Below are 18,390 nucleotides of genomic sequence, written 5' to 3'. Positions count from 1 at the left end.
TGCAACATTTTAAACAAATTAGACCTTTTCTTAACTGTCAATGCTGCAAAGTCATACCTCCACTGTATGATTCTATCACACATTGAATACTGTTTTACAAACTGGTCGTTTGCTTGTGCCACACACCTGAAACCCATAGAACAGCTGTTCAAGAGAGCTATCCAGGTGTTTGACAGAAAGCCACAGTCATACCACCACTGTACCATCCTTGAAAATCACAATTTCTTGAGTTTTTGACAATTTTATGTCTTTTAAAGTATGTGGTTTTTTTAAAATAATATTTGCATTGGCTGCCCCCCCCCCCCCCCCTCCCCTTGGGGGAATTCATCCACAGAAAACACACTGGACGCAGCACTAGGTCAGAAACCAGAGGAGACTGTGAAGTCCACCACAGACGGACCACCTTTGGACAAAATGTCCTCTCCATTAAAGGCAGCTCATTGTGGAATAGCCCCCCAACTGAGATACGGGATTGTCCCACTCAAAATAGTTTTAAAGATCAACTTAAAGAATGGTTGAGCAACAAACAGACGTGTAATCACCGCTAAATAAATGCACTTTAACACGGGGGTATCCCCTCTTGCACTTTTATGTAACGCTTTTTATCTTATCTTGCACTTTATATATCATAGCTGCTACATTGTACTGCCATGTGGTAAATGCTTGTATGCTGCTCATGCTCTTTCTGCATATCATGTATTTTATTTTTGCTGTATATATAAATGTCATGTTCTTATATGCTGTATGTGACGGGGCTACAGATGGAAATTAGCTCAGAGCAAAAATCCGGCTCATTTACACTTGTTGGCATTATCTTTGTTTTAAAGTGTTCATGAATGTGCACTACGGTAGCCCTGAAGAAAATTAAACATTAAAATATGTTATCGATGTCCCCATTCCCAGTTTTGTTTTGGGAATAATTGCGATGTTTACTATGTTTTGGTAGCTCTTAACAAAACAGAATATTTGTAAAAGACTGCGACTCTAAAAGGCAAGATTTTAACACTGTTTCGACGAAATAATACATTATACAATATTACGACTTTTTGCCATATTTTTAACACAATATACTTGTACCTTTTTCTTTTTTTTTTGTGGTTGTAGGGCTTCAAGATATTTTGCATGTCATGCATAAACACGGTGTCATCTTTTCCTTGAAACTGACGTGCTGTCCGTTTTAAAAAACAAGTTATTTTTCGTCTTCTTCATCCTCTGAATTTTCCTCCCCCGTCCCTCTTCCTTCAGCCAGCACAACAAGAATCAAGGTGGATCTGTGAAATGAAACACCTCTTCCCAAAGCGTGACTTCCCTATTGAGAGCATGCGTCTTCAGAAGTAGGGCCTAAACCAATTGGCCAGATATACTAACATGCAGAACGTACGGTATGTTTGAAGACTAACCATTTATCCAGTTCAAGCTGTCTTTAAGATGTGACATTGCGCTCTGACTATTCCCCGTAAAATGGTGACAAACTAGTACTTATTCTTAAATTTGACCTCTTGCTGCTTGGTTGAAAATGATAGATGAAAAATAACTTTTAAAAAAAAACACTCAAACAGCGAGGGACATTATACTGGTGAAAAAACTCTCAATTCTACAGATGACTCCCCCCACTCAACGCAATAAGTCCCTCCCTCGACTCAGCAAAGCATCTAAAACTAAGGACCCCACTAAGAAGACAGTTTGAAAACTAGCTATGGATCTGAGAAAAACCAAGTCTCCCCCCGCGAGTTGCAGCCAGGAACAAACTCCTGGACTACCATCATCACCACCATTCTGGACACCCGAATCTTGCAATACTACTGCTGCTTATTTTGCTCCTTGGCCAAGACGTCTCTGTTTATGGACACAGTGAAATCAGTGTTGGTTGATATTGTGGAGGGGGTGATACATCGGTACAGAGAAGAAATATGCAACGGATGCCGAGTCAGTCACCCCGGCCAGAGGCAACACGATTGTCTGAATGGCATGCCCGATTTTTTCTTAAGAAACAATTACAACGCGTTAATGAAAAGACTCTGGCTCACCGACTTCATTACTGAGATCAACCAGACTCTTATTGATAAAGACATTTTCACGGATGATTGGAGGATTCAAGGCGCTTCGGAGGCTTTTCTTGCTGTTCTATGGGTTTCAGGTGTGTGGCACAAGCAAACGACCAGTTTGTAAAACAGTATTCAATGTGGGATAGAATCATACAGTGGAGGTATGACTTTGCAGCATTGACAGTTAAGAAAAGGTCTAATTTGTTTAAAATGTTGCAAGTTGAATTTAATGGTATTGGATACTTTCTGGATATGTTTCTTAAAAAGTCAAGTGCGAGTCCAATATGACACTCCCTGTTCAAGATACTTGAACTGGGAGACTAGTTCTATTTCTGCTCGATTTAAAAATACATTGGATCCTTCGATTTTGATTGATCGTTTACTGAACATCGTCGTTTGCATCAACATGCATACTGTTTTTGTTGTACTCATACTGTCAATATGCAGATTGTGTTATATAGCTTTAGATAGAATGTTTTTTCTTCCTCTTTGCATAATTTGCATCCACAATCCTTTGCCAGTAGGTGTTTCCACAGTCCTTGCGGTTTTCCAATTGTTCAACTAATTGGGAGCTACTGTAAGCTATTTGTATTTGCATTTTAGCACATTACTTCCTGCAGTGATTCAGAAAGTATTGTGTTTGGGCTTTTTATTGTGAAAGGGAGAACACTACTCAGAACCAGACATAATTTCATAGAGAAAGCAAGTCTTATAGGGAGCCAATTTAAATGCTAATGTCGTCTTTATTTTACATCCATTACAAATTTGTGCAATCAACTACTTCATTAATATAAGTTGTCTACAGCCAATTTAAATGCAATCAAATGTATATTTCTAAGTGCTTACAACTCAATTTTTTTTTACGTACAAATGACTGTATATTGAATATATTTCTGTACCCAGTGTTGAACAGGACCCAAACCTTTGAGAGATGAAAAAGGACAAATCTGCTCTAATCAACTGCCAAGTAGTCAAGTCTGCATTTGTGTCTGTTCATTTGTAAAACGTGGAATTCGGTTTCTTTTTAATGGCCTAGGCGGATTTTGGCTTTTTTTTCTTGCCAATATACTTTTAGACACACTTTGAGGTATGCAAAACCTTAAAACCAGAACACTGATGGCTGGCTTACGCTGCAAACTTCATCACCTTTTAACAAGAGAGTAAGTATATAAAACGTTATTTTGTATATTTTACACATCATCAGAAACAGAGAGAGATGGCAGGAAGGGGGGAGACAGTCTCCCCCACCTTTACAGACACTGGCCATAGTAAGAGGAAAGTGTGACAGTAAGGGAGTGTGTGCAGACTTTCTTTGTTCTGATCAGACCGAATCCGCATACTCTGTCTGAAATACCTGGAGAGTTACTTTTGTTAGAGCTTTCAGAGCTTTCTGAACTTATTTCTTAGCAGCACTGGGCCTTTTTGTTTTATTGCATACAGTTGAAAGTCCACAGATAAACAGTCAAGCATGGGCGGTAAAAATGTGTCTCCTCAGGCTCTCTAATACACACACAGTCATCTCTCAAACGAGGTGCCTGCCTGCTTTCCAGGACTTTTACAGCCTCTGGCCGACTGCAGGGCCATGGGGTGTTAAGACAGGCATCTGTCTTAACACCCCATGTAACATGTAACACCCCATGTAGCATGTAACACCCCCCCCCCCCCCCCCCCCCACACACACACACACACACACACACACACACACACACACACACACACACACACACACACACACACACACACACACACACACACACACACACACACACACACTTGGGGGCGGGCCCACCTTTCACTTTTTATGCATACTAATGTGATTGAAACATTTTTTATTATACACCATAAGGCGCAACAGTGGGGGCTTTTCACACCTGTGAATACACATCACCCCCCTCCTATCGACGGATCTCACACCTACTTGGGATATCACACCTACTTGAGATCTCACACCTCGATCAAAGGGGAGGCGGGACTTAGCTCATTAGTATAAGTAGGGAGAGGTGTGACCTCTCACAGCACCTGTCACTTTTTATGCATACTAATGTGATGGAAGCGGGATGAATATTACTCCTCCTGATCGTATGCCAAAAAGACATTGCACTCTTTGCCCTGCAGAGAGGTGTTCAACAGGTTTATCCTGTCAAATATATCGGACAGATAGGCCAACATTGCAACCCAGTTCATGTCCTCCATGTGCTTGACCAGTGGGGAGTTGATTTCGGTGAGGAAGAGAAGAACTTCCTCGCGCAAATCACATAAGCGAGTGAGGACCTTGCCCCGGGACAGTCACCGGACCTCAGAGTGCAGCAGCAGCTGGTGGAAGTGAGCGCCCATCTCATTGCAGAGGATGGAGAAGAGACGGGCATTCATGGAGCGTGATTTAATTAAGTTGACAATTTTTACTGCCTCATCCAGGACCGCACGCAGCTCTTTGGGCATCCTCTTGGTCGCCAAGGCCTGGCGATGGATGATGCAGTGGTTCCATACAGCGGCGGGGGCAACATCTTGCACCTTTTTTACCAGACCGCTGTGGCGACCTGTCATTGCTCTTGCGCCATCTGTACATATTCCACAACAGCGGCCCCAATCAATTTGATTCTCCTGCATGAAACCATTCAAAGCCTTGAAGATTTCCTTTGCTGTAGTGCGAGCTGGCAGAGGGTGACAAAATAAAAACTCCTCCTGGACACCGAGCTCTTTAATATAGCACACATATGTTATTAGCTGAGCACAGTGAGCGACGTCGGTAGACTCGTCCAGCTGAATGGAGAAAAAAGGGCTCTAGCGAATACCGTCCAGCACCTGTTCCTTCACATCAGATGCCATGTCTGAGATGCGGCGCTGGATGGCATTGTCAGACATTGGGATGACATCTAGCTTGGCAGCAGCAGCTTCTCCCATCATTACTGAAACCATATCTTTAGCAGCAGGGAGGAGTAACTTTTCACCAATGTCGTGAGGTTTACCTGCCTTAGCTATCCGTAACGCCACTCTGTATGATGCTTCGGTTGCCTTTGTATTCAAAGTGCTAAATGTGTTTATGACAGTTTTCTGTGACTGCAATTCCTGGAGCTTATGGTCAAAAAACTCCTGTGGCTTGGTCACCAAACATGGGTGTTTCGTCTCAATATGACGCCGGAGTTTCCCTGGTCTCATACTGTCATTAGCAAGCACCTCGTTGCAGATAACACACTGTGGCAGTGGAGTGTCATCAGGACCGGTCCATGAAAATCCTAGCTTCAAATAATCATGGTCATACTTCCTCCGTTTTTTGGCAGGCGCTGTCTCCTCTCTCACTTTAGGTGACTTCACAAAAAATCTATCCATATTTTGCCGCTCGCATACATTTAGCCAGAGCCGTTAACTAGCTATATTTCACTATTTCTCTTTATTTTTTTCTGGCGGCCGCGCCTCCCCTGAAGCTCTCTGGCGCGCCCCAGGGGAGGCGTGCCTCACACTTTGAAAACCCCTGCTCTAAAGCAACTACTATGAGCTGCTCCGACCCTCGGTCCTGACGGACTCCAACTTGTGTTTATTAATCAAAAAAATACATAAACATAAGGATAATTATGTGTTATTGTTGAGTAAATAACAGTGTGTGGTTTAGAAAAGAATACAAAATTAGAAGGAAAAAACGATGAAACAATACAGATTTCAGTATTCTGAGCCCCTACTCTCCCCATAACTGACGGCAACAAAAGTCCTACATTATTCAATTAAAATAAAGAAGTAAAAACAATAAGTGTGGCTTGATATTGAGTAAGAAAAAGGTTGATAAACGCTGTGAGAATGGATCTGCGGAGAGCATTTCGCCACGATCCCAACTCCTCTATTACCAACGTTCAGGGAGCTCGGTGCAAGTCAATGGGGACTCCCTGCCCGTTGAAAACTGACTTCCAAGGGGTACCCTGCACGTAATAGAGTGACGGGGAGGGGCCCTGACCGTCCGTCAATATGTTACGGGTTGGGAGTGAGAACGTGTTGGTATAAAAGTGAAATATGAAAATAAATATTTTACTCCAAAAAATTGCTGAACTGAATCAAAAATAATTTTCAACCTGAAAAATTATTTCAAATACTTATTTTTAGTTTGAATACATCAATGTATTTTTCAAAGTTCAGGATAAAAACTTGAACTTTCAAATAAATTGTATTTTTTTGAATGATCAAAACCTATGACCCTGATATAGCTTCATAGCCTTTTCAGGGGACATTCAACAACACTTCTCTATGTTCATATTTGTGCACACCGTATTAGCAAAAATGTACCTTGGCCCATTTAACAGGGCTTTGTTTTTTTCTACTTTCTTTAAATGCTGCCCATTGTGTAATTTCATTTATATATTTGTTTTTGTAATCATACTTTGTAATTAACTTACATGTGTTAGAGGTTTGAGCTTCACCGGGCAGACTTATGTTTATGTATGTGAAATAGGGCAACCATGATTCAGGAAGTAAATGGGCGTTTACCAATCAGGGTAAATGGTTTGATTTCCAGCCCCTGTAGTCAACATGTCGAAGTCTCCTCAGGCAAGATGCTGAACCCCAAATTGTTCCTGTATGTAAATCACTTTGGATTACAGCATCAGCTGAATGGCATCCGAGTGTAGTGTGATTTGCAGAATTACATGCTGCCAGATGTACCAGCACATACTGAGGATGGACTCTGTTATAGATTATTAATTGCTTAATTAGGGAGGTGGAGTATGTTTTATTCTAACACTTTTTATGACTGACTAACTCTCCCCCTTTTCCTGTCTCTTCTCGGGGTCCAGTCTACGCGTCTGGTCAGGCGGCACCACCGGGGGCTCCTCAGACGCCAGGGCAGGATTGCTGGCGGTAAGGCAGCCCGGCCGCTTCCGCGGCGAGTGCTTGCTCATAGAGGTCGGATAGCTGGTTCGGGTTGCGGGACCGTTGGTGTCCTGCCCCGGTCCCGAGGGGAAGTACCGTCGGTATATCTGTATGTATACAGCGGGGTACACACCAGGCTCTGATGGACACGGGCTGTTATCAGACAATGATCCATCAGCGCTTGGTTCGGCCGGGGGCATTGGTAGAAGCAGGGCCGATTCTGACCAATTTGCTGCCCTGGGCGAGATTTTAGCTGGCACCCCCCAGGGAAGATTTTTTATTTTATTTTAAAGTAAAATGCCTCAATCTGGTGCACTTTGAGCAGAATTACTAGAGACCTAATCTAGGGGGTACAACTTTAAACACCCATATGAAAAAGATCGGTTTACATTTTAATAATCAAATAAGTATGTGAACAATAACCTACCATAGCCAATAACAAATACATTTAACGTATTTTATTTTTGTCGTTCACTTATATCTTATTTTACCAAGTTAACATTTATTAGGGCCTGAGCACGAAGTGTGCGAAGACCTATTGTAAAGCAAATTATTATTATTCGGGCCTGAGCACGAAGTGTGCGAAGACCTATTGTTATCCATTGAATTATTATTCTCCCGATTCTTGTTCTGGGGACTAAACCTGTTTTTGAGGGCTTTACGACGCCATTCAGGTAGCGACATTTGGAAAAGTTGGCAGGACGGGTGAAACATTTTAGATTCTGGAGTCGATGGGTTCAAAATTTGAAACATGCTCGCTAGCGCCACCTGTGAATATTCAGTTTTTGAAACATTTAAATAGTCACAGCGTAAGTCTGATGGACCTGAAATTTTGCACACTTATCCGGGTGGAGCTGCTCTGCATATTATCCTCTGGTATCCCTAAGCTCCGCCTACTTTTTTATTTATTTAAATGAGCATAATGTTAAAAACAGTGAAATATTAACTTAAATGTCTATTTCTTGTTTTTCAACACCCAACTTAGTGTACAGCATTAGTGGAGGGTCAGACATATTAGCTTAGGAAATGAGCACGATGTGTGGACAAATGTGGCCGACATCAATCAAGGGCGCCGGAAGCAGGGGGCCAGAGGGCCATTGGCCCCCCCACTTTACAGCCCTGCCCCACATTTTCGTAGCAGCGGATGCCACGGAACACTGTACAAATCCCGTTTCAATAATTCCCCTCTACTCTAAAGTCGCATCTAAAACGTGATCTGAGCTGTGTATATTTCGTCATTTTTTATTGTTATATTCAATCTCATCAGCTACAGGCATTTTTGAAGCTTGTAAAGGGAAGATGACAGCTCTCACTCGCCACTCTGCTCTTCCACAGCGCCGCTCCCCCTCCCTCCACTGAAATTATGAATGTAAGGCATAGTAGGCCTAATCATAGATGACACGGCAGGGTCCGTTACAGTTTGTTTTAATCTGATTTCAAATAAACAAAGTCTTGGCTTTCAGAATATTAAACTTGTTCCGGCAAATTCAGATAACATACAACTTTGAAGCTTGTGACGGCATAATTACAAGCGGAGAACGGAATAACTTAACGTCACCAATAACAGCCGGTGTTTCTCGTGAGGGTTTCCCCCGGGAAACAAACGCAAAAATACACAAACGAAAATATTTTCCCTCCGTTACTACTTTGATCATTTGCTCCGCTAATCAATCAGATCAATGGATTCCAGAGAGGAGGAAACTTTGAAGGCCTTTTTCTCAAAATGATGACTCGGTGACAGTCATTATATAATGGGAAATATTTTTGCTTAATATTTGGAGTACAAAAACAATCCTGGTATCATTAGAAAGCTAGGAATCTCCTCTTTCCAGCAGTCTATACTCAAAATGTGTCTTCGGTTCAATGCGACTGATTTCGATGGAGCAGCAGGTCACTTTGCATCAGGTAAAATAAAGCAGGCAGACATAACAGGAAGAATATGTACATTGTAATCCAATCAAATAGGACATTGTCACACCATTCAAACATATCCCTGAAAATTACAACCAATACAAAAGCTTAGATGTTTTGACAAGATTTGTTACGTTGTTTACGTTATTTGTCACGTTGTTCTGTTTGTGTCAGCCATTAACCTAGATAGACTTGCAAACATGTCAGAAGAACAGGCGCATAAGAAAACAAAATACTAGTGTCAAACTAAACTGAAATTCAACAACTTGAATGTCACATCCCTGACATCCGCAACTCCGGAGCCTGGTCCCTTCAATCATAGAACCAGCGCAGCCAGATGAACCCAAAAGCAGCTGCTCTGCGGCCGCAGAGGCTGTCAAAACCGCCGCCGCTGGCATCGTTGAACCGTGGAGGTTTGTTGTCGGGACATTGTGACGGGCAAATAAAAGCTTATTTGGGCAAAGAGAAAGGTACTTCAATGCAGAATAGTAGGCTACAAAAACAGAGAGTGATTAATTATTTGCAAAACCACTAAACGGGTCTTCTGTGAAATATGCAGATTTGCTACTGTCAAACGGCTTGTAACTTTCTCCAAATGTGGAGATGACAGCTTTGTAAATACCGAGTTAATAACTGGAACTTTTCACAGAGCTTTCTTCAGTCAAACACCATGTCAGCGTGTCAAACAAGAGCGTAGCAGGAAAAAAGAAGAGATGGAATGAACTGCGCTTTCATGTGTGTGGGCTGGACCTGTTTAATTTACAGGAAAGGAGTGAGCAGAGGGTCGAGTTGTACATTCTTGTTCTGTTTTCTCTGACTATCTTCCTCCTGAAGACCCTCTCAGACTTTCATTTGCTCGCACTACCAAAGAGACACATTACCATGGAACCAAACAATGGTGTAGCTGTATTGAATTCCGAGTGGAAACAGTAACATTTGGTGTGTTATGTTAGAATGAAACAAATCAGATTTAGTCAGAAATCGGGAGAAATGCGGGATAAATATGACCCCGGGAGGAAAACGGGAGTCTCGGTCCCGCGAAAATCGGGAGGGTTGGCAAGTACATGTCACATACACACGCACTTCCCCCCCCCCCCCCCACTTCTGAAATGAATCCGGCGCCGCTGACATCAATCGCAACGTACACTGAACACAAATATAAACGCAACACTTTTGTTTTTGCTCCCATTTTTCATGAGATGAACTCAAAGATCTAAAACATTTTCTATATACACAAAATAACCATTTCTCTCAAATATTGTTCAGTAATCTGAAAAAAATCTGTGATAGTGTGCACTTCTCCTTTGCCGAGATAATCCATCCCACCTCACAGGTGTGGCATATCAAGATGCTGATTAGACAGCATGATTATTGCACAGGTGTGCCTTAGGCTGGCCGCAATAAAAGGTCACTCTGAAACATGCATTTTTGCTTTATTGGGGGGGTCTGGGGGGGGATCTGGTGTGAGGGTTAGGATTAGGATTCAACAAGTCCTCCAACCAATACGACCAAATAGGTCGATTGTTTTCCGACCCATTAATACGACCCAGAGCAGCGTTTTCAATCAACGGGTGCGTCAGCCGGTATACCTTTACGACCCACGGGCGCGTTTTAAATCAACGGGAGGCGGCGTAATGACGTACAACATCCTCGACAATTTCTGTTAACAACCATCGTTTTTCAGACACGTAGGCTACACTCTTCAAAAATCACGGCTGTCTGTCGTAGAACAAAACGTGATCCGTCTCTTAAATTTGTGTCGACCACAGACCTTATTTCGAGCTATTTTCCCAAATCCTATGGAGAAATGTCATTGGCTGAGGCGAGGGAACCGGAAGTGGTAAAATGCTAACTCACCGGGGTTTTGGACTCGTCACTGCATCACTGACAACATCCATTTATTTCCCAGACAAGCTAATAAACGTGAGTAGTCAGATATCAAAAGTTTATTCATTTTGGGATATGTATTATGTTGTTTTATTTTGTCGTCTAGTACAGTGACTAAGATTACTATGTTTACCTAAGAATAATGATAGCAAAGCTAAATTAGCCAAAATTAGAATCAGCTAACGTTAACGTGAGCATGGAAGTTATGTGATCCATCGGTTCATGCGGTTGATCCAAATGTTATCACACGTCACATTCTTTATAACTATATTAAATACTATTTATCTAAGTGAAGAGTCACCAGGGGTGTAATACTGCCGGAACACCGCTCCGGCACCTAAAACGGGGATGGTTGTTAGCATCTGGTGCTAGCTAGTTATGATAACGGATAGGCTAAGAGGCTAATGTACCTAATGTAATGTTTACACAGTTAACTTTAGTCTAAGTTATCTCAGTGGGTCTGAAACAGTTTGGTCACCATATATGGAAATACATATTTCCAAGCCACACTTTTATATTATTGTAATGTTCCACAATAGGAGTCGGAAATTCAAGTTCTTAGGTTCAATAGCTCCTTTGGTAGCATACAAATACAGGTTCATAGGTCACAAGTTGCAGGTCGCAGGTTCAACGTCACACAGCACCCTAAAAAAAATCGAATGAATCTAAAACATCGATGAAATCATTACAATTCATACTATTGGACATACAACAAATGCATAAAAAAAAAAAACAGTAAATAGTTAAATATGCACAAAGATAAATAAAAAAAATGTATTATTCTTATCCTTTTTTTTCATTATTGAAATGTATACAGTTAAGTTTCATATGGGTGTTGACAGATGTATCCATAGATTTAGTTAATTTTGCCCTCAAAGTGCACAAGATTGATGTATTTAACTTCCCCGGGGCCTCCGGACCCCCCTAGAGGACATGAGGTCCACCCCCACTTAAAACATATTCACACGGATAGGATACTAAATAAATGTTCACACTTTTTATATAGTAACCTTTGTACCTCAGCAGGAGGGAGTTAGTTTATAAAGGTCCTTCACTGATCACTTAACTATCACGCAGCTGTGTCCAGCATTTACTGTAAGAATCACACATTTATTCAATAATGCAGACTTAATAAATGACCATTCTTTGTTGATTCTGGCTGGAGTGTTAATTGACAGTAGTTACATAAGCTTCAAAACGAGCCACAACTGCACGTGCACACATGCAGAACTTATAGAATTAGCAATACACCCCTGGTAATGATGATTTTAGTATTATTTTCTGTGATGATGGAGCATCAACTTTTGGATCAACCAGATATTGACAGATTAGGGTTGTCCATAACAGTCACCTTAAACATGTGACTGACTCTGTATAACATTGTTTTCCTTACTCTTGTGATTTTTGTTCATCCTATCTAAAAGATAAAAAGCGTTCATTGTTTTAACAAGATTTTTCACGATATAATAAAATACATGAATCCTGTAAACATTTGTAGTATACATGTAGTATTCTTATTTTTTGTATTCCCTGACATTATCTGTGTTTCTGTTACAGATGCCTACTCAAAAAGTGTGCCAGACATGCAGGCAAAGCATAGGAGTAGCAAGTAAAAAATGCAAACAATGTGGTGCCATCCAACCCGACAAAGAGAAACTCTCCAAGCAAAAAGAAAAGGTTGCACAGGAGTGGAAGGCCACGCAAAAGAAAAACCACAGTGTCAACAAAGTGTATGACTCGACACATTTACTGGTAAGCTTTTTTCTCTTGCAGATGTCAGTTATCATAAAAAAGTGTGTAAATAATCCCTGATCTTAATCTTTTTATACAAATTGTTAAATTACTTAATTGATTTATACTTTCCAACAGTCGCCCTCATTTACTTTTTAAAAATAATCCTAATTTCTTAATTAAGTTTATGTGAGAAGTACAGAATAGTGCACGATTACTGCACTTCATGTAATGTGTTAAGCAAAATTGTTGTCACCGTTGTATTTAAATCTGTAAAGGCATAACACATTTTTTCAAACTGATGTTAGATAGTGTTTGTACTTGCAGGCACCCAGTTTTGGTAAAACATTATTTCTTAACCAGAAGTAACATAGTTCAGGCCAGTGGTAATTCCTAGAATCAGAGCTTCAATGTACATGTTTTTCTAATTATATCTTACAAAAAAACCTGCATTTTGGTGTTTTATATTTTATTTTGGAACTTCATGGTATGGAAAACACATAATTATGTGACTATGGTTTCTAAAAGTAAAATAAATGAAATGTCATATACATTTTTTAATAAATGGTAAAACCAAGAATGTCACAGAATCAAAACCAGCCCATATTAATATAGTGATTGAAAGACAATCAAAACCTGGAAAGAGTTAGTATTAATAAAGAGGCCCTTAAAAGCACTTTCATTAAGCTTACCATATTCTCTGACTTTGAGCCGTGTTTGACCAGTCATTTCAAAATTCCCCTGTAACACCAGCTTTACATCTGAAGTGCTGTTAATGCAGAACTTTGAACCTGAAATGATATAGGTTAGAGCTTGCTGACATGTTTCAAAGCTAAATGTAGCTTATTCAGATATCTGAATGTGAGAGTTAAATGGAGCCATATTAGGGATGCCAGAAACTGACCATGATCAAAATCGGACAGCCCTGGCGAATATTAATCGTTTATTTGCCGACGAATTGAAACTAAGCCAGGAAAAAAAAGAAAAACATAAATAATAATACAAATATATATAAATAAAATCAAATTTTAAAAATAATTTTAGATTATGGAGACTGTAACAAATATTCGAAAAATAGAATAATCGCTGGCATCCCTAACCCATATAAAAATAACCATGCCCATGTAAAAAAAACTCAAAGTGAACCCGAGCTCAATAAACTTTTTTTTTTTTTTACAGTTCTTTTTTAGGGGCTCCCCTAAAAGGGGTCTAAAATCACACCTGGTTAATTGTGGGGTGCCTTACTCAATGTGCACACGTATCACATCAGTGCATTTTTCACTTATGCAAAAATAAATGGAGTTATAATGGCTTTAGGTGTGTGATGATGTTTAGAGCTGTTGTGTACATAATATTTCTTGTTTTTTTGTGTCCATTGTGTTCCAGCTCCACAAATGTAAAATGTTAGATCGGCGTCCCATCCTCCTTCTTGCCAAGAGAGGCACAAATGGTTTTGCGGCCGATTGCATCTGTCCATGGCAAATCGAGACAGAAGATGCTAACAATGCACTTGTTACCATAAAGAGGATTTACGAAAGCCTTATTAATGGTAAAGTATACAAATCTGCATGCTATATTTCAGCAATTTATCTGTTAACATTTTTTGTAAATAAGTTGCTCAGTTATCTGGTTTTAAATGTAAAAAAATGTGAATCACTGTTTACCAAGTAGTAAAAATATGTCGTTCTGTCTTGTTTGGTCAGTTAAAGGGCCCATGTCATGCTTTTCTGGTTATTACCCGTCCCCTTGTGTGTTATGAAGGTTTTTCTGCATGTAAACGGTCTGCAGAGTCACAAACCCTCAAAGTACACCCTGTAGCGAGTAAAACTCTAACACAGAAAATACCTGTCTATGCTGCCCCAGAACGCCTCGTTGGAGATTTCTCTTTTTCCATTTTTTTCTTCCTGAGTATAGTGACGTAACGGGCATAGTGACGTACCGGCTCACACACACACACACTCACTCAGCCTTATCTTTTCTCAGTCGAGGCTCCGTGGATCTCCTCACACACACACACACACACACACACACACACACACACACACACACACACACACACACACACACACTCACACTCACACTCACACTCACACTCACACTCACACTCACACTCACACTCACACTCACAGCCTGGCTGTGAGTGTGTGTGTGTGTGCTCAGACTGAGTTCCTCGCTGTCTCGCAGACCCCACGCAGCAACCAGGAAACAACACCAGTAATCCAGCTCACACTGTCTGCTCCTCGAGCCCCAAAGGGCGGATCAGCGAGCCCCGCAACGTCCCGCCAACACGGCACCCAGACCCCACGCAGCATTCTCATCTGTTTGTCCTTACTGGTGTCATTTCCTGGTTGCTAACAAACGCCATTGTAACACATAATCACTGATGTTCCGCTGTTTCATTTTTAGCTGTAATTACTCAGATTATAAATGTATATGGCGGATTATACTTGGTCATTTATTCACCATGCGTCTACTTTTTTTTCTTCTCAATAGTGACTTTGGCAATTGAACCTGAGGGCCCTTCAACCACACAGGCAGAAATGGCTGCAGACCCAGGATCAGACTTGTCTGTACCTCTTACCACCGAGACTGACACTGAGTTCACTCTCTTCCTCACTCCTGTGTCCTCCGGCCTGACTCCTGCTCTCTCCTCCGGGCTGACTCGTGCGCTCTCCTTCGGGCTGACTCCTGCTCTCTCCTCCGGGCTGACTCCTGCTCTCTCCTCCGGGCTGACTCCTGCTCTCTCCTCCGGGCTGACTCCTGCTCTCTCCTCCGGGCTGACTCCTGCTCTCTCCTCCGGGCTGACTCCTGCTCTCTCCTCCGGCCTGACTCCTGCACTCTCCTCCGGGCTGACTCCTGCTCTCTCCTCCGGGCTGACTCCTGCTCTCTCCTCCGGCCTGACTCCTGCTCTCTCCTCCGGCCTGACTCCTGCTCTCTCCTCCGGCCTGACTCCTGCTCTCTCCTCCGGCCTGACTCCTGCTCTCTCCTCCGGCCTGACTCCTGCTCTCTCCTCCGGCCTGACTCCTGCTCTCTCCTCCGGCCTGACTCCTGCTCTCTCCTCCGGCCTGACTCCTGCTCTCTCCTCCGGGCTGACTCCTGCTCTCTCCTCCGGCCTGACTCCTGCTCTCTCCTCAGTGTCTTCCTCACAGAAAAGAAGACCAACAAGGAATAAAGTGGCAATTAATGGTATGTGCGGGTTAATTCGTAATTATCTTATTTACATCGACTGAAACTGTGTTTGATTTTGCACATTGAATTAGTTAAAGAGAGAGAAAACAATCATCGGTACAATTAGAATACACCACCTTTTGTTTTGTTTAAGACTTTGCAGTATCAAAAGTCTCAGTGCCATTTTGAACAGTTTAATTGAGCACAATGTGATGTTAGGCAATGTTTAGGAGGTTATTGCTGAACTTCAACTTATTACCATCTTTTAATTCCTTGCAGAATGTCCCATTCATCAAGGGTCAGACACTTTCCCCTGAAAAAAACTACTGAGGGAACGAATCAGGGAGGTTTGTTAAGAAAATATTTTAAAATAAATAAACAATGACAATAATGTTTCCGTGGAACCAAGTCTTATCTTATTGGATTTTCGTATACTTTGTTTAAAAGGAGTGTTTCAGTCTTAAGCATGACTGCTAATGTAAATATTGAAATTACAGTAACAATAATTTATTATTAATTTAAGGTTGAGGTACTTGTGTAATGCTTCATGTCGCATTAATGCATCATGTCCAGCCATTTATTTGTATATTACATTTTTTCTTGTAATCCTTTGTAGGTGAATTCCTATTCTTGGCAGTAAAAATACTTTTTAAAATAATAATAGTATTCCAAAATATTAAACTGATGGGGAAAATGCTATTGACTATGTTACAGTCCTTCATATGTTTGAGTTAATCGTACCTACTATTATTTCAAATTATCATTTGATTTCACTGGACTTTTTGTATTTACATGTATGACATTTGAAAAAAATGAAGTTTACCTAAAATCTGTGTTTCTTTACTCAGGGCCATACCGAGGTGTTGGTGCAGTGGCAGTCTTGCTCTGGATGGTATGTATCTAATCTGAAGTTTCCTTCAGTGTAGCTGATGGGTCTGGCAGAACAGGGGCCACAAAGTAGTCTTACCAACCAACTTCATCAACCCTGAGATCACTAACTTAAACATTTTGGGTTCCTCAGCAGTAAATTCAATTTAGTTGATCACATGGGGGTGGGGAGCCATGTCATCAATGGCTCTATCAGACGTTTGCGCCATAAAGTAAGACATCCAAGTTCTCTGCCCTTCGTCATTCAGACATCGCGCCCTAGAAACGCTGTCTGATTGTAACACATAAGCAGGGAAGTAGCCTACATTGAAATAGAAATTAAAATAAAATATACAATAGAGTTTATCCTTGATCAATATCACTAAAGGTTAAATGATTGATATGTGAGGCTGGATGGTATTTGATCTCTTTTGTAATTACTGACTTGTTACATTTGTTCTTAACAATTATACTATAAGTATAGTTAGTAGTAGTAAGTCGTATTATTTCTGTGTGCACTGTGCAGTCTTGCAGGCAGTTGTCTAAGTTTAGTGCTGTATGTTTGGGCATTGATAAGACAGCAAATTCAAAGAATTGGTCAAATGAAACATTGACTTTGAAATAAAAATTGTACCTTGTATTATATATGATGTACGTGTTATATATAAATATATACATTATACTGCACTTTCATCATGATATTTTTGAGTGACTTAGTGTATCTTCTCATTTTAAATAGCATTGTCAACATACTGTAGAACTACATATTCCAAACAGTTGAAAAAAAGTAATACTTTTGGCTGTGTTTCTGTTTTACAGTGGGGCGAAGTGGAAAAATTCCTGGGAGCCAAAGGAAAACTTTCCCAGTTAAATATGGTTGACTTTTTTTTTTTTTTACTTTGGAGTAATAAAATACATATAAAAAAAGCATCTATGTAAGTGTTGTGCCTATTTGTGTTCTTATGTTATCAGTGAGCTGAAGCCAAGACAAATACAAATATATGTTTTAAGTGTATCCATACAAACTCATTCTCTAAAACTGTCATGATTGGTCTGTTGTGAATGACACCCATGAGGAAAAAGGTCCTATACATTATATCACATCGGTAGGGCTGTGATGTGATGAGGCCCTCGCGAGCGTCGAAGGGGGGGTGGTGTGTAAACCCTGGACACACCAAGCCGATTACAGCTAGTGGAGCCTCGCAGCAGAAACTGTGGCGAGCTCAATTGCACCGCATTTGCGCATCAGATGAGGCTCCCTCCACAAGATGAGGGCGAGAGGCAGATCGGCAGATTTGTCTGTGTGATCGGCGTGTATGGAGGGGCGGGCCTGCACATCGGCATATCACAGACTGGTGCATACATTGTACAGGCGGCAATTTGAAATGGAACGCAGCCCACACACGGCAGACAAACCCAAACACTTTTGGAACACGCCACCTCCAGACACATTAACATGCACTCCCCTAACTTTCCCCGAATCTGACATTGTATTTCATTCCATAACATATAAATATACTGTTCACCCATGTGAAACACACACACTGAAACCAAAATCATTTACAAACATTTAAAAATCTCTCATATGCGATGGAAACTTCTGAAGCAATGGAAACAGGAGTCAGAGAGACACGAGGAGAGCAGGAACTCTGATGGCAAACTGATGGTTTATTCACAAGACATGTTGTGTGCCACAAATTGACACAAAAGATGCCAAACCGATTCTGAAGATCTCTACCCGAGACCCATATTTAGCTAGTTCTGAGAGAAGAATCAACATTGTGCATAACAAGATAAAACCAACACCTCTATCAGCTGACGCCAATAGGCAGGAACAGGGAGACAAAACACTGAGAGCACAGTAGCCAAGGCTACAGGTGCCTGTGCTCAGTCAGGACAAGACCTGGGGGGTATACCACGAAACTGGTTC

General features: G+C 41.1%; 1 protein-coding gene across 3 annotated transcripts; it reads left to right on the top strand.

The window, feature by feature from the left end:
• Window positions 1-10,318: 10,318 nt before the first annotated feature.
• On the top strand, window positions 10,319-17,880 carry LOC307041595 (uncharacterized protein). Of its 3 annotated transcripts, XR_013808808.1 has the most exons (7): window positions 10,319-10,730; window positions 12,252-12,446; window positions 13,812-13,974; window positions 14,919-15,611; window positions 15,873-15,940; window positions 16,442-16,485; window positions 17,280-17,880. XR_013808808.1 is itself a non-coding variant. In XM_079685058.1 (6 exons), exons 1-5 carry the CDS (start codon window positions 10,653-10,655, stop codon window positions 15,908-15,910), a joined length of 1,167 nt encoding a protein of 388 aa, XP_079541184.1. In that variant the 5' UTR covers window positions 10,319-10,652; the 3' UTR covers window positions 15,911-15,940; window positions 16,442-17,253. The 3 variants fall into 3 exon arrangements, 2 of the variants coding, with proteins under 2 accessions (XP_079541184.1, XP_079541183.1); XM_079685058.1 differs by lacking the exon at window positions 17,280-17,880 and having other exon boundaries at window positions 16,442-17,253; XM_079685057.1 differs by lacking the exon at window positions 17,280-17,880 and having other exon boundaries at window positions 15,873-17,254.
• The last annotated feature ends 510 nt before the right edge of the window (window positions 17,881-18,390 follow it).

Source organism: Notothenia rossii (genome assembly GCF_949606895.1).
Source record: "Notothenia rossii genome assembly, chromosome: 5".
Classification (NCBI taxonomy): Eukaryota; Metazoa; Chordata; class Actinopteri; order Perciformes; family Nototheniidae; genus Notothenia; species Notothenia rossii.
The sequence above is the reverse complement of the archived record's forward strand: the minus strand, read 5'-3'. Positions and strand labels throughout refer to the sequence as shown.

What these genes read in the sequence shown, in the direction of transcription:
- LOC307041595 (XM_079685057.1), top strand. Translation starts at nt 10,653, where the DNA reads ATGCTAACTCACCGGGGTTTTGGACTCGTCACTGCATCACTGACAACA. An exon ending in TCCCAGACAAGCTAATAAAC is followed by an intron (nt 10,731 to 12,251) that starts GTGAGTAGTCAG and finishes TTTCTGTTACAG; the next exon opens with ATGCCTACTCAAAAAGTGTG. An exon ending in TTACGAAAGCCTTATTAATG is followed by an intron (nt 13,975 to 14,918) that starts GTAAAGTATACA and finishes TCTTCTCAATAG; the next exon opens with TGACTTTGGCAATTGAACCT.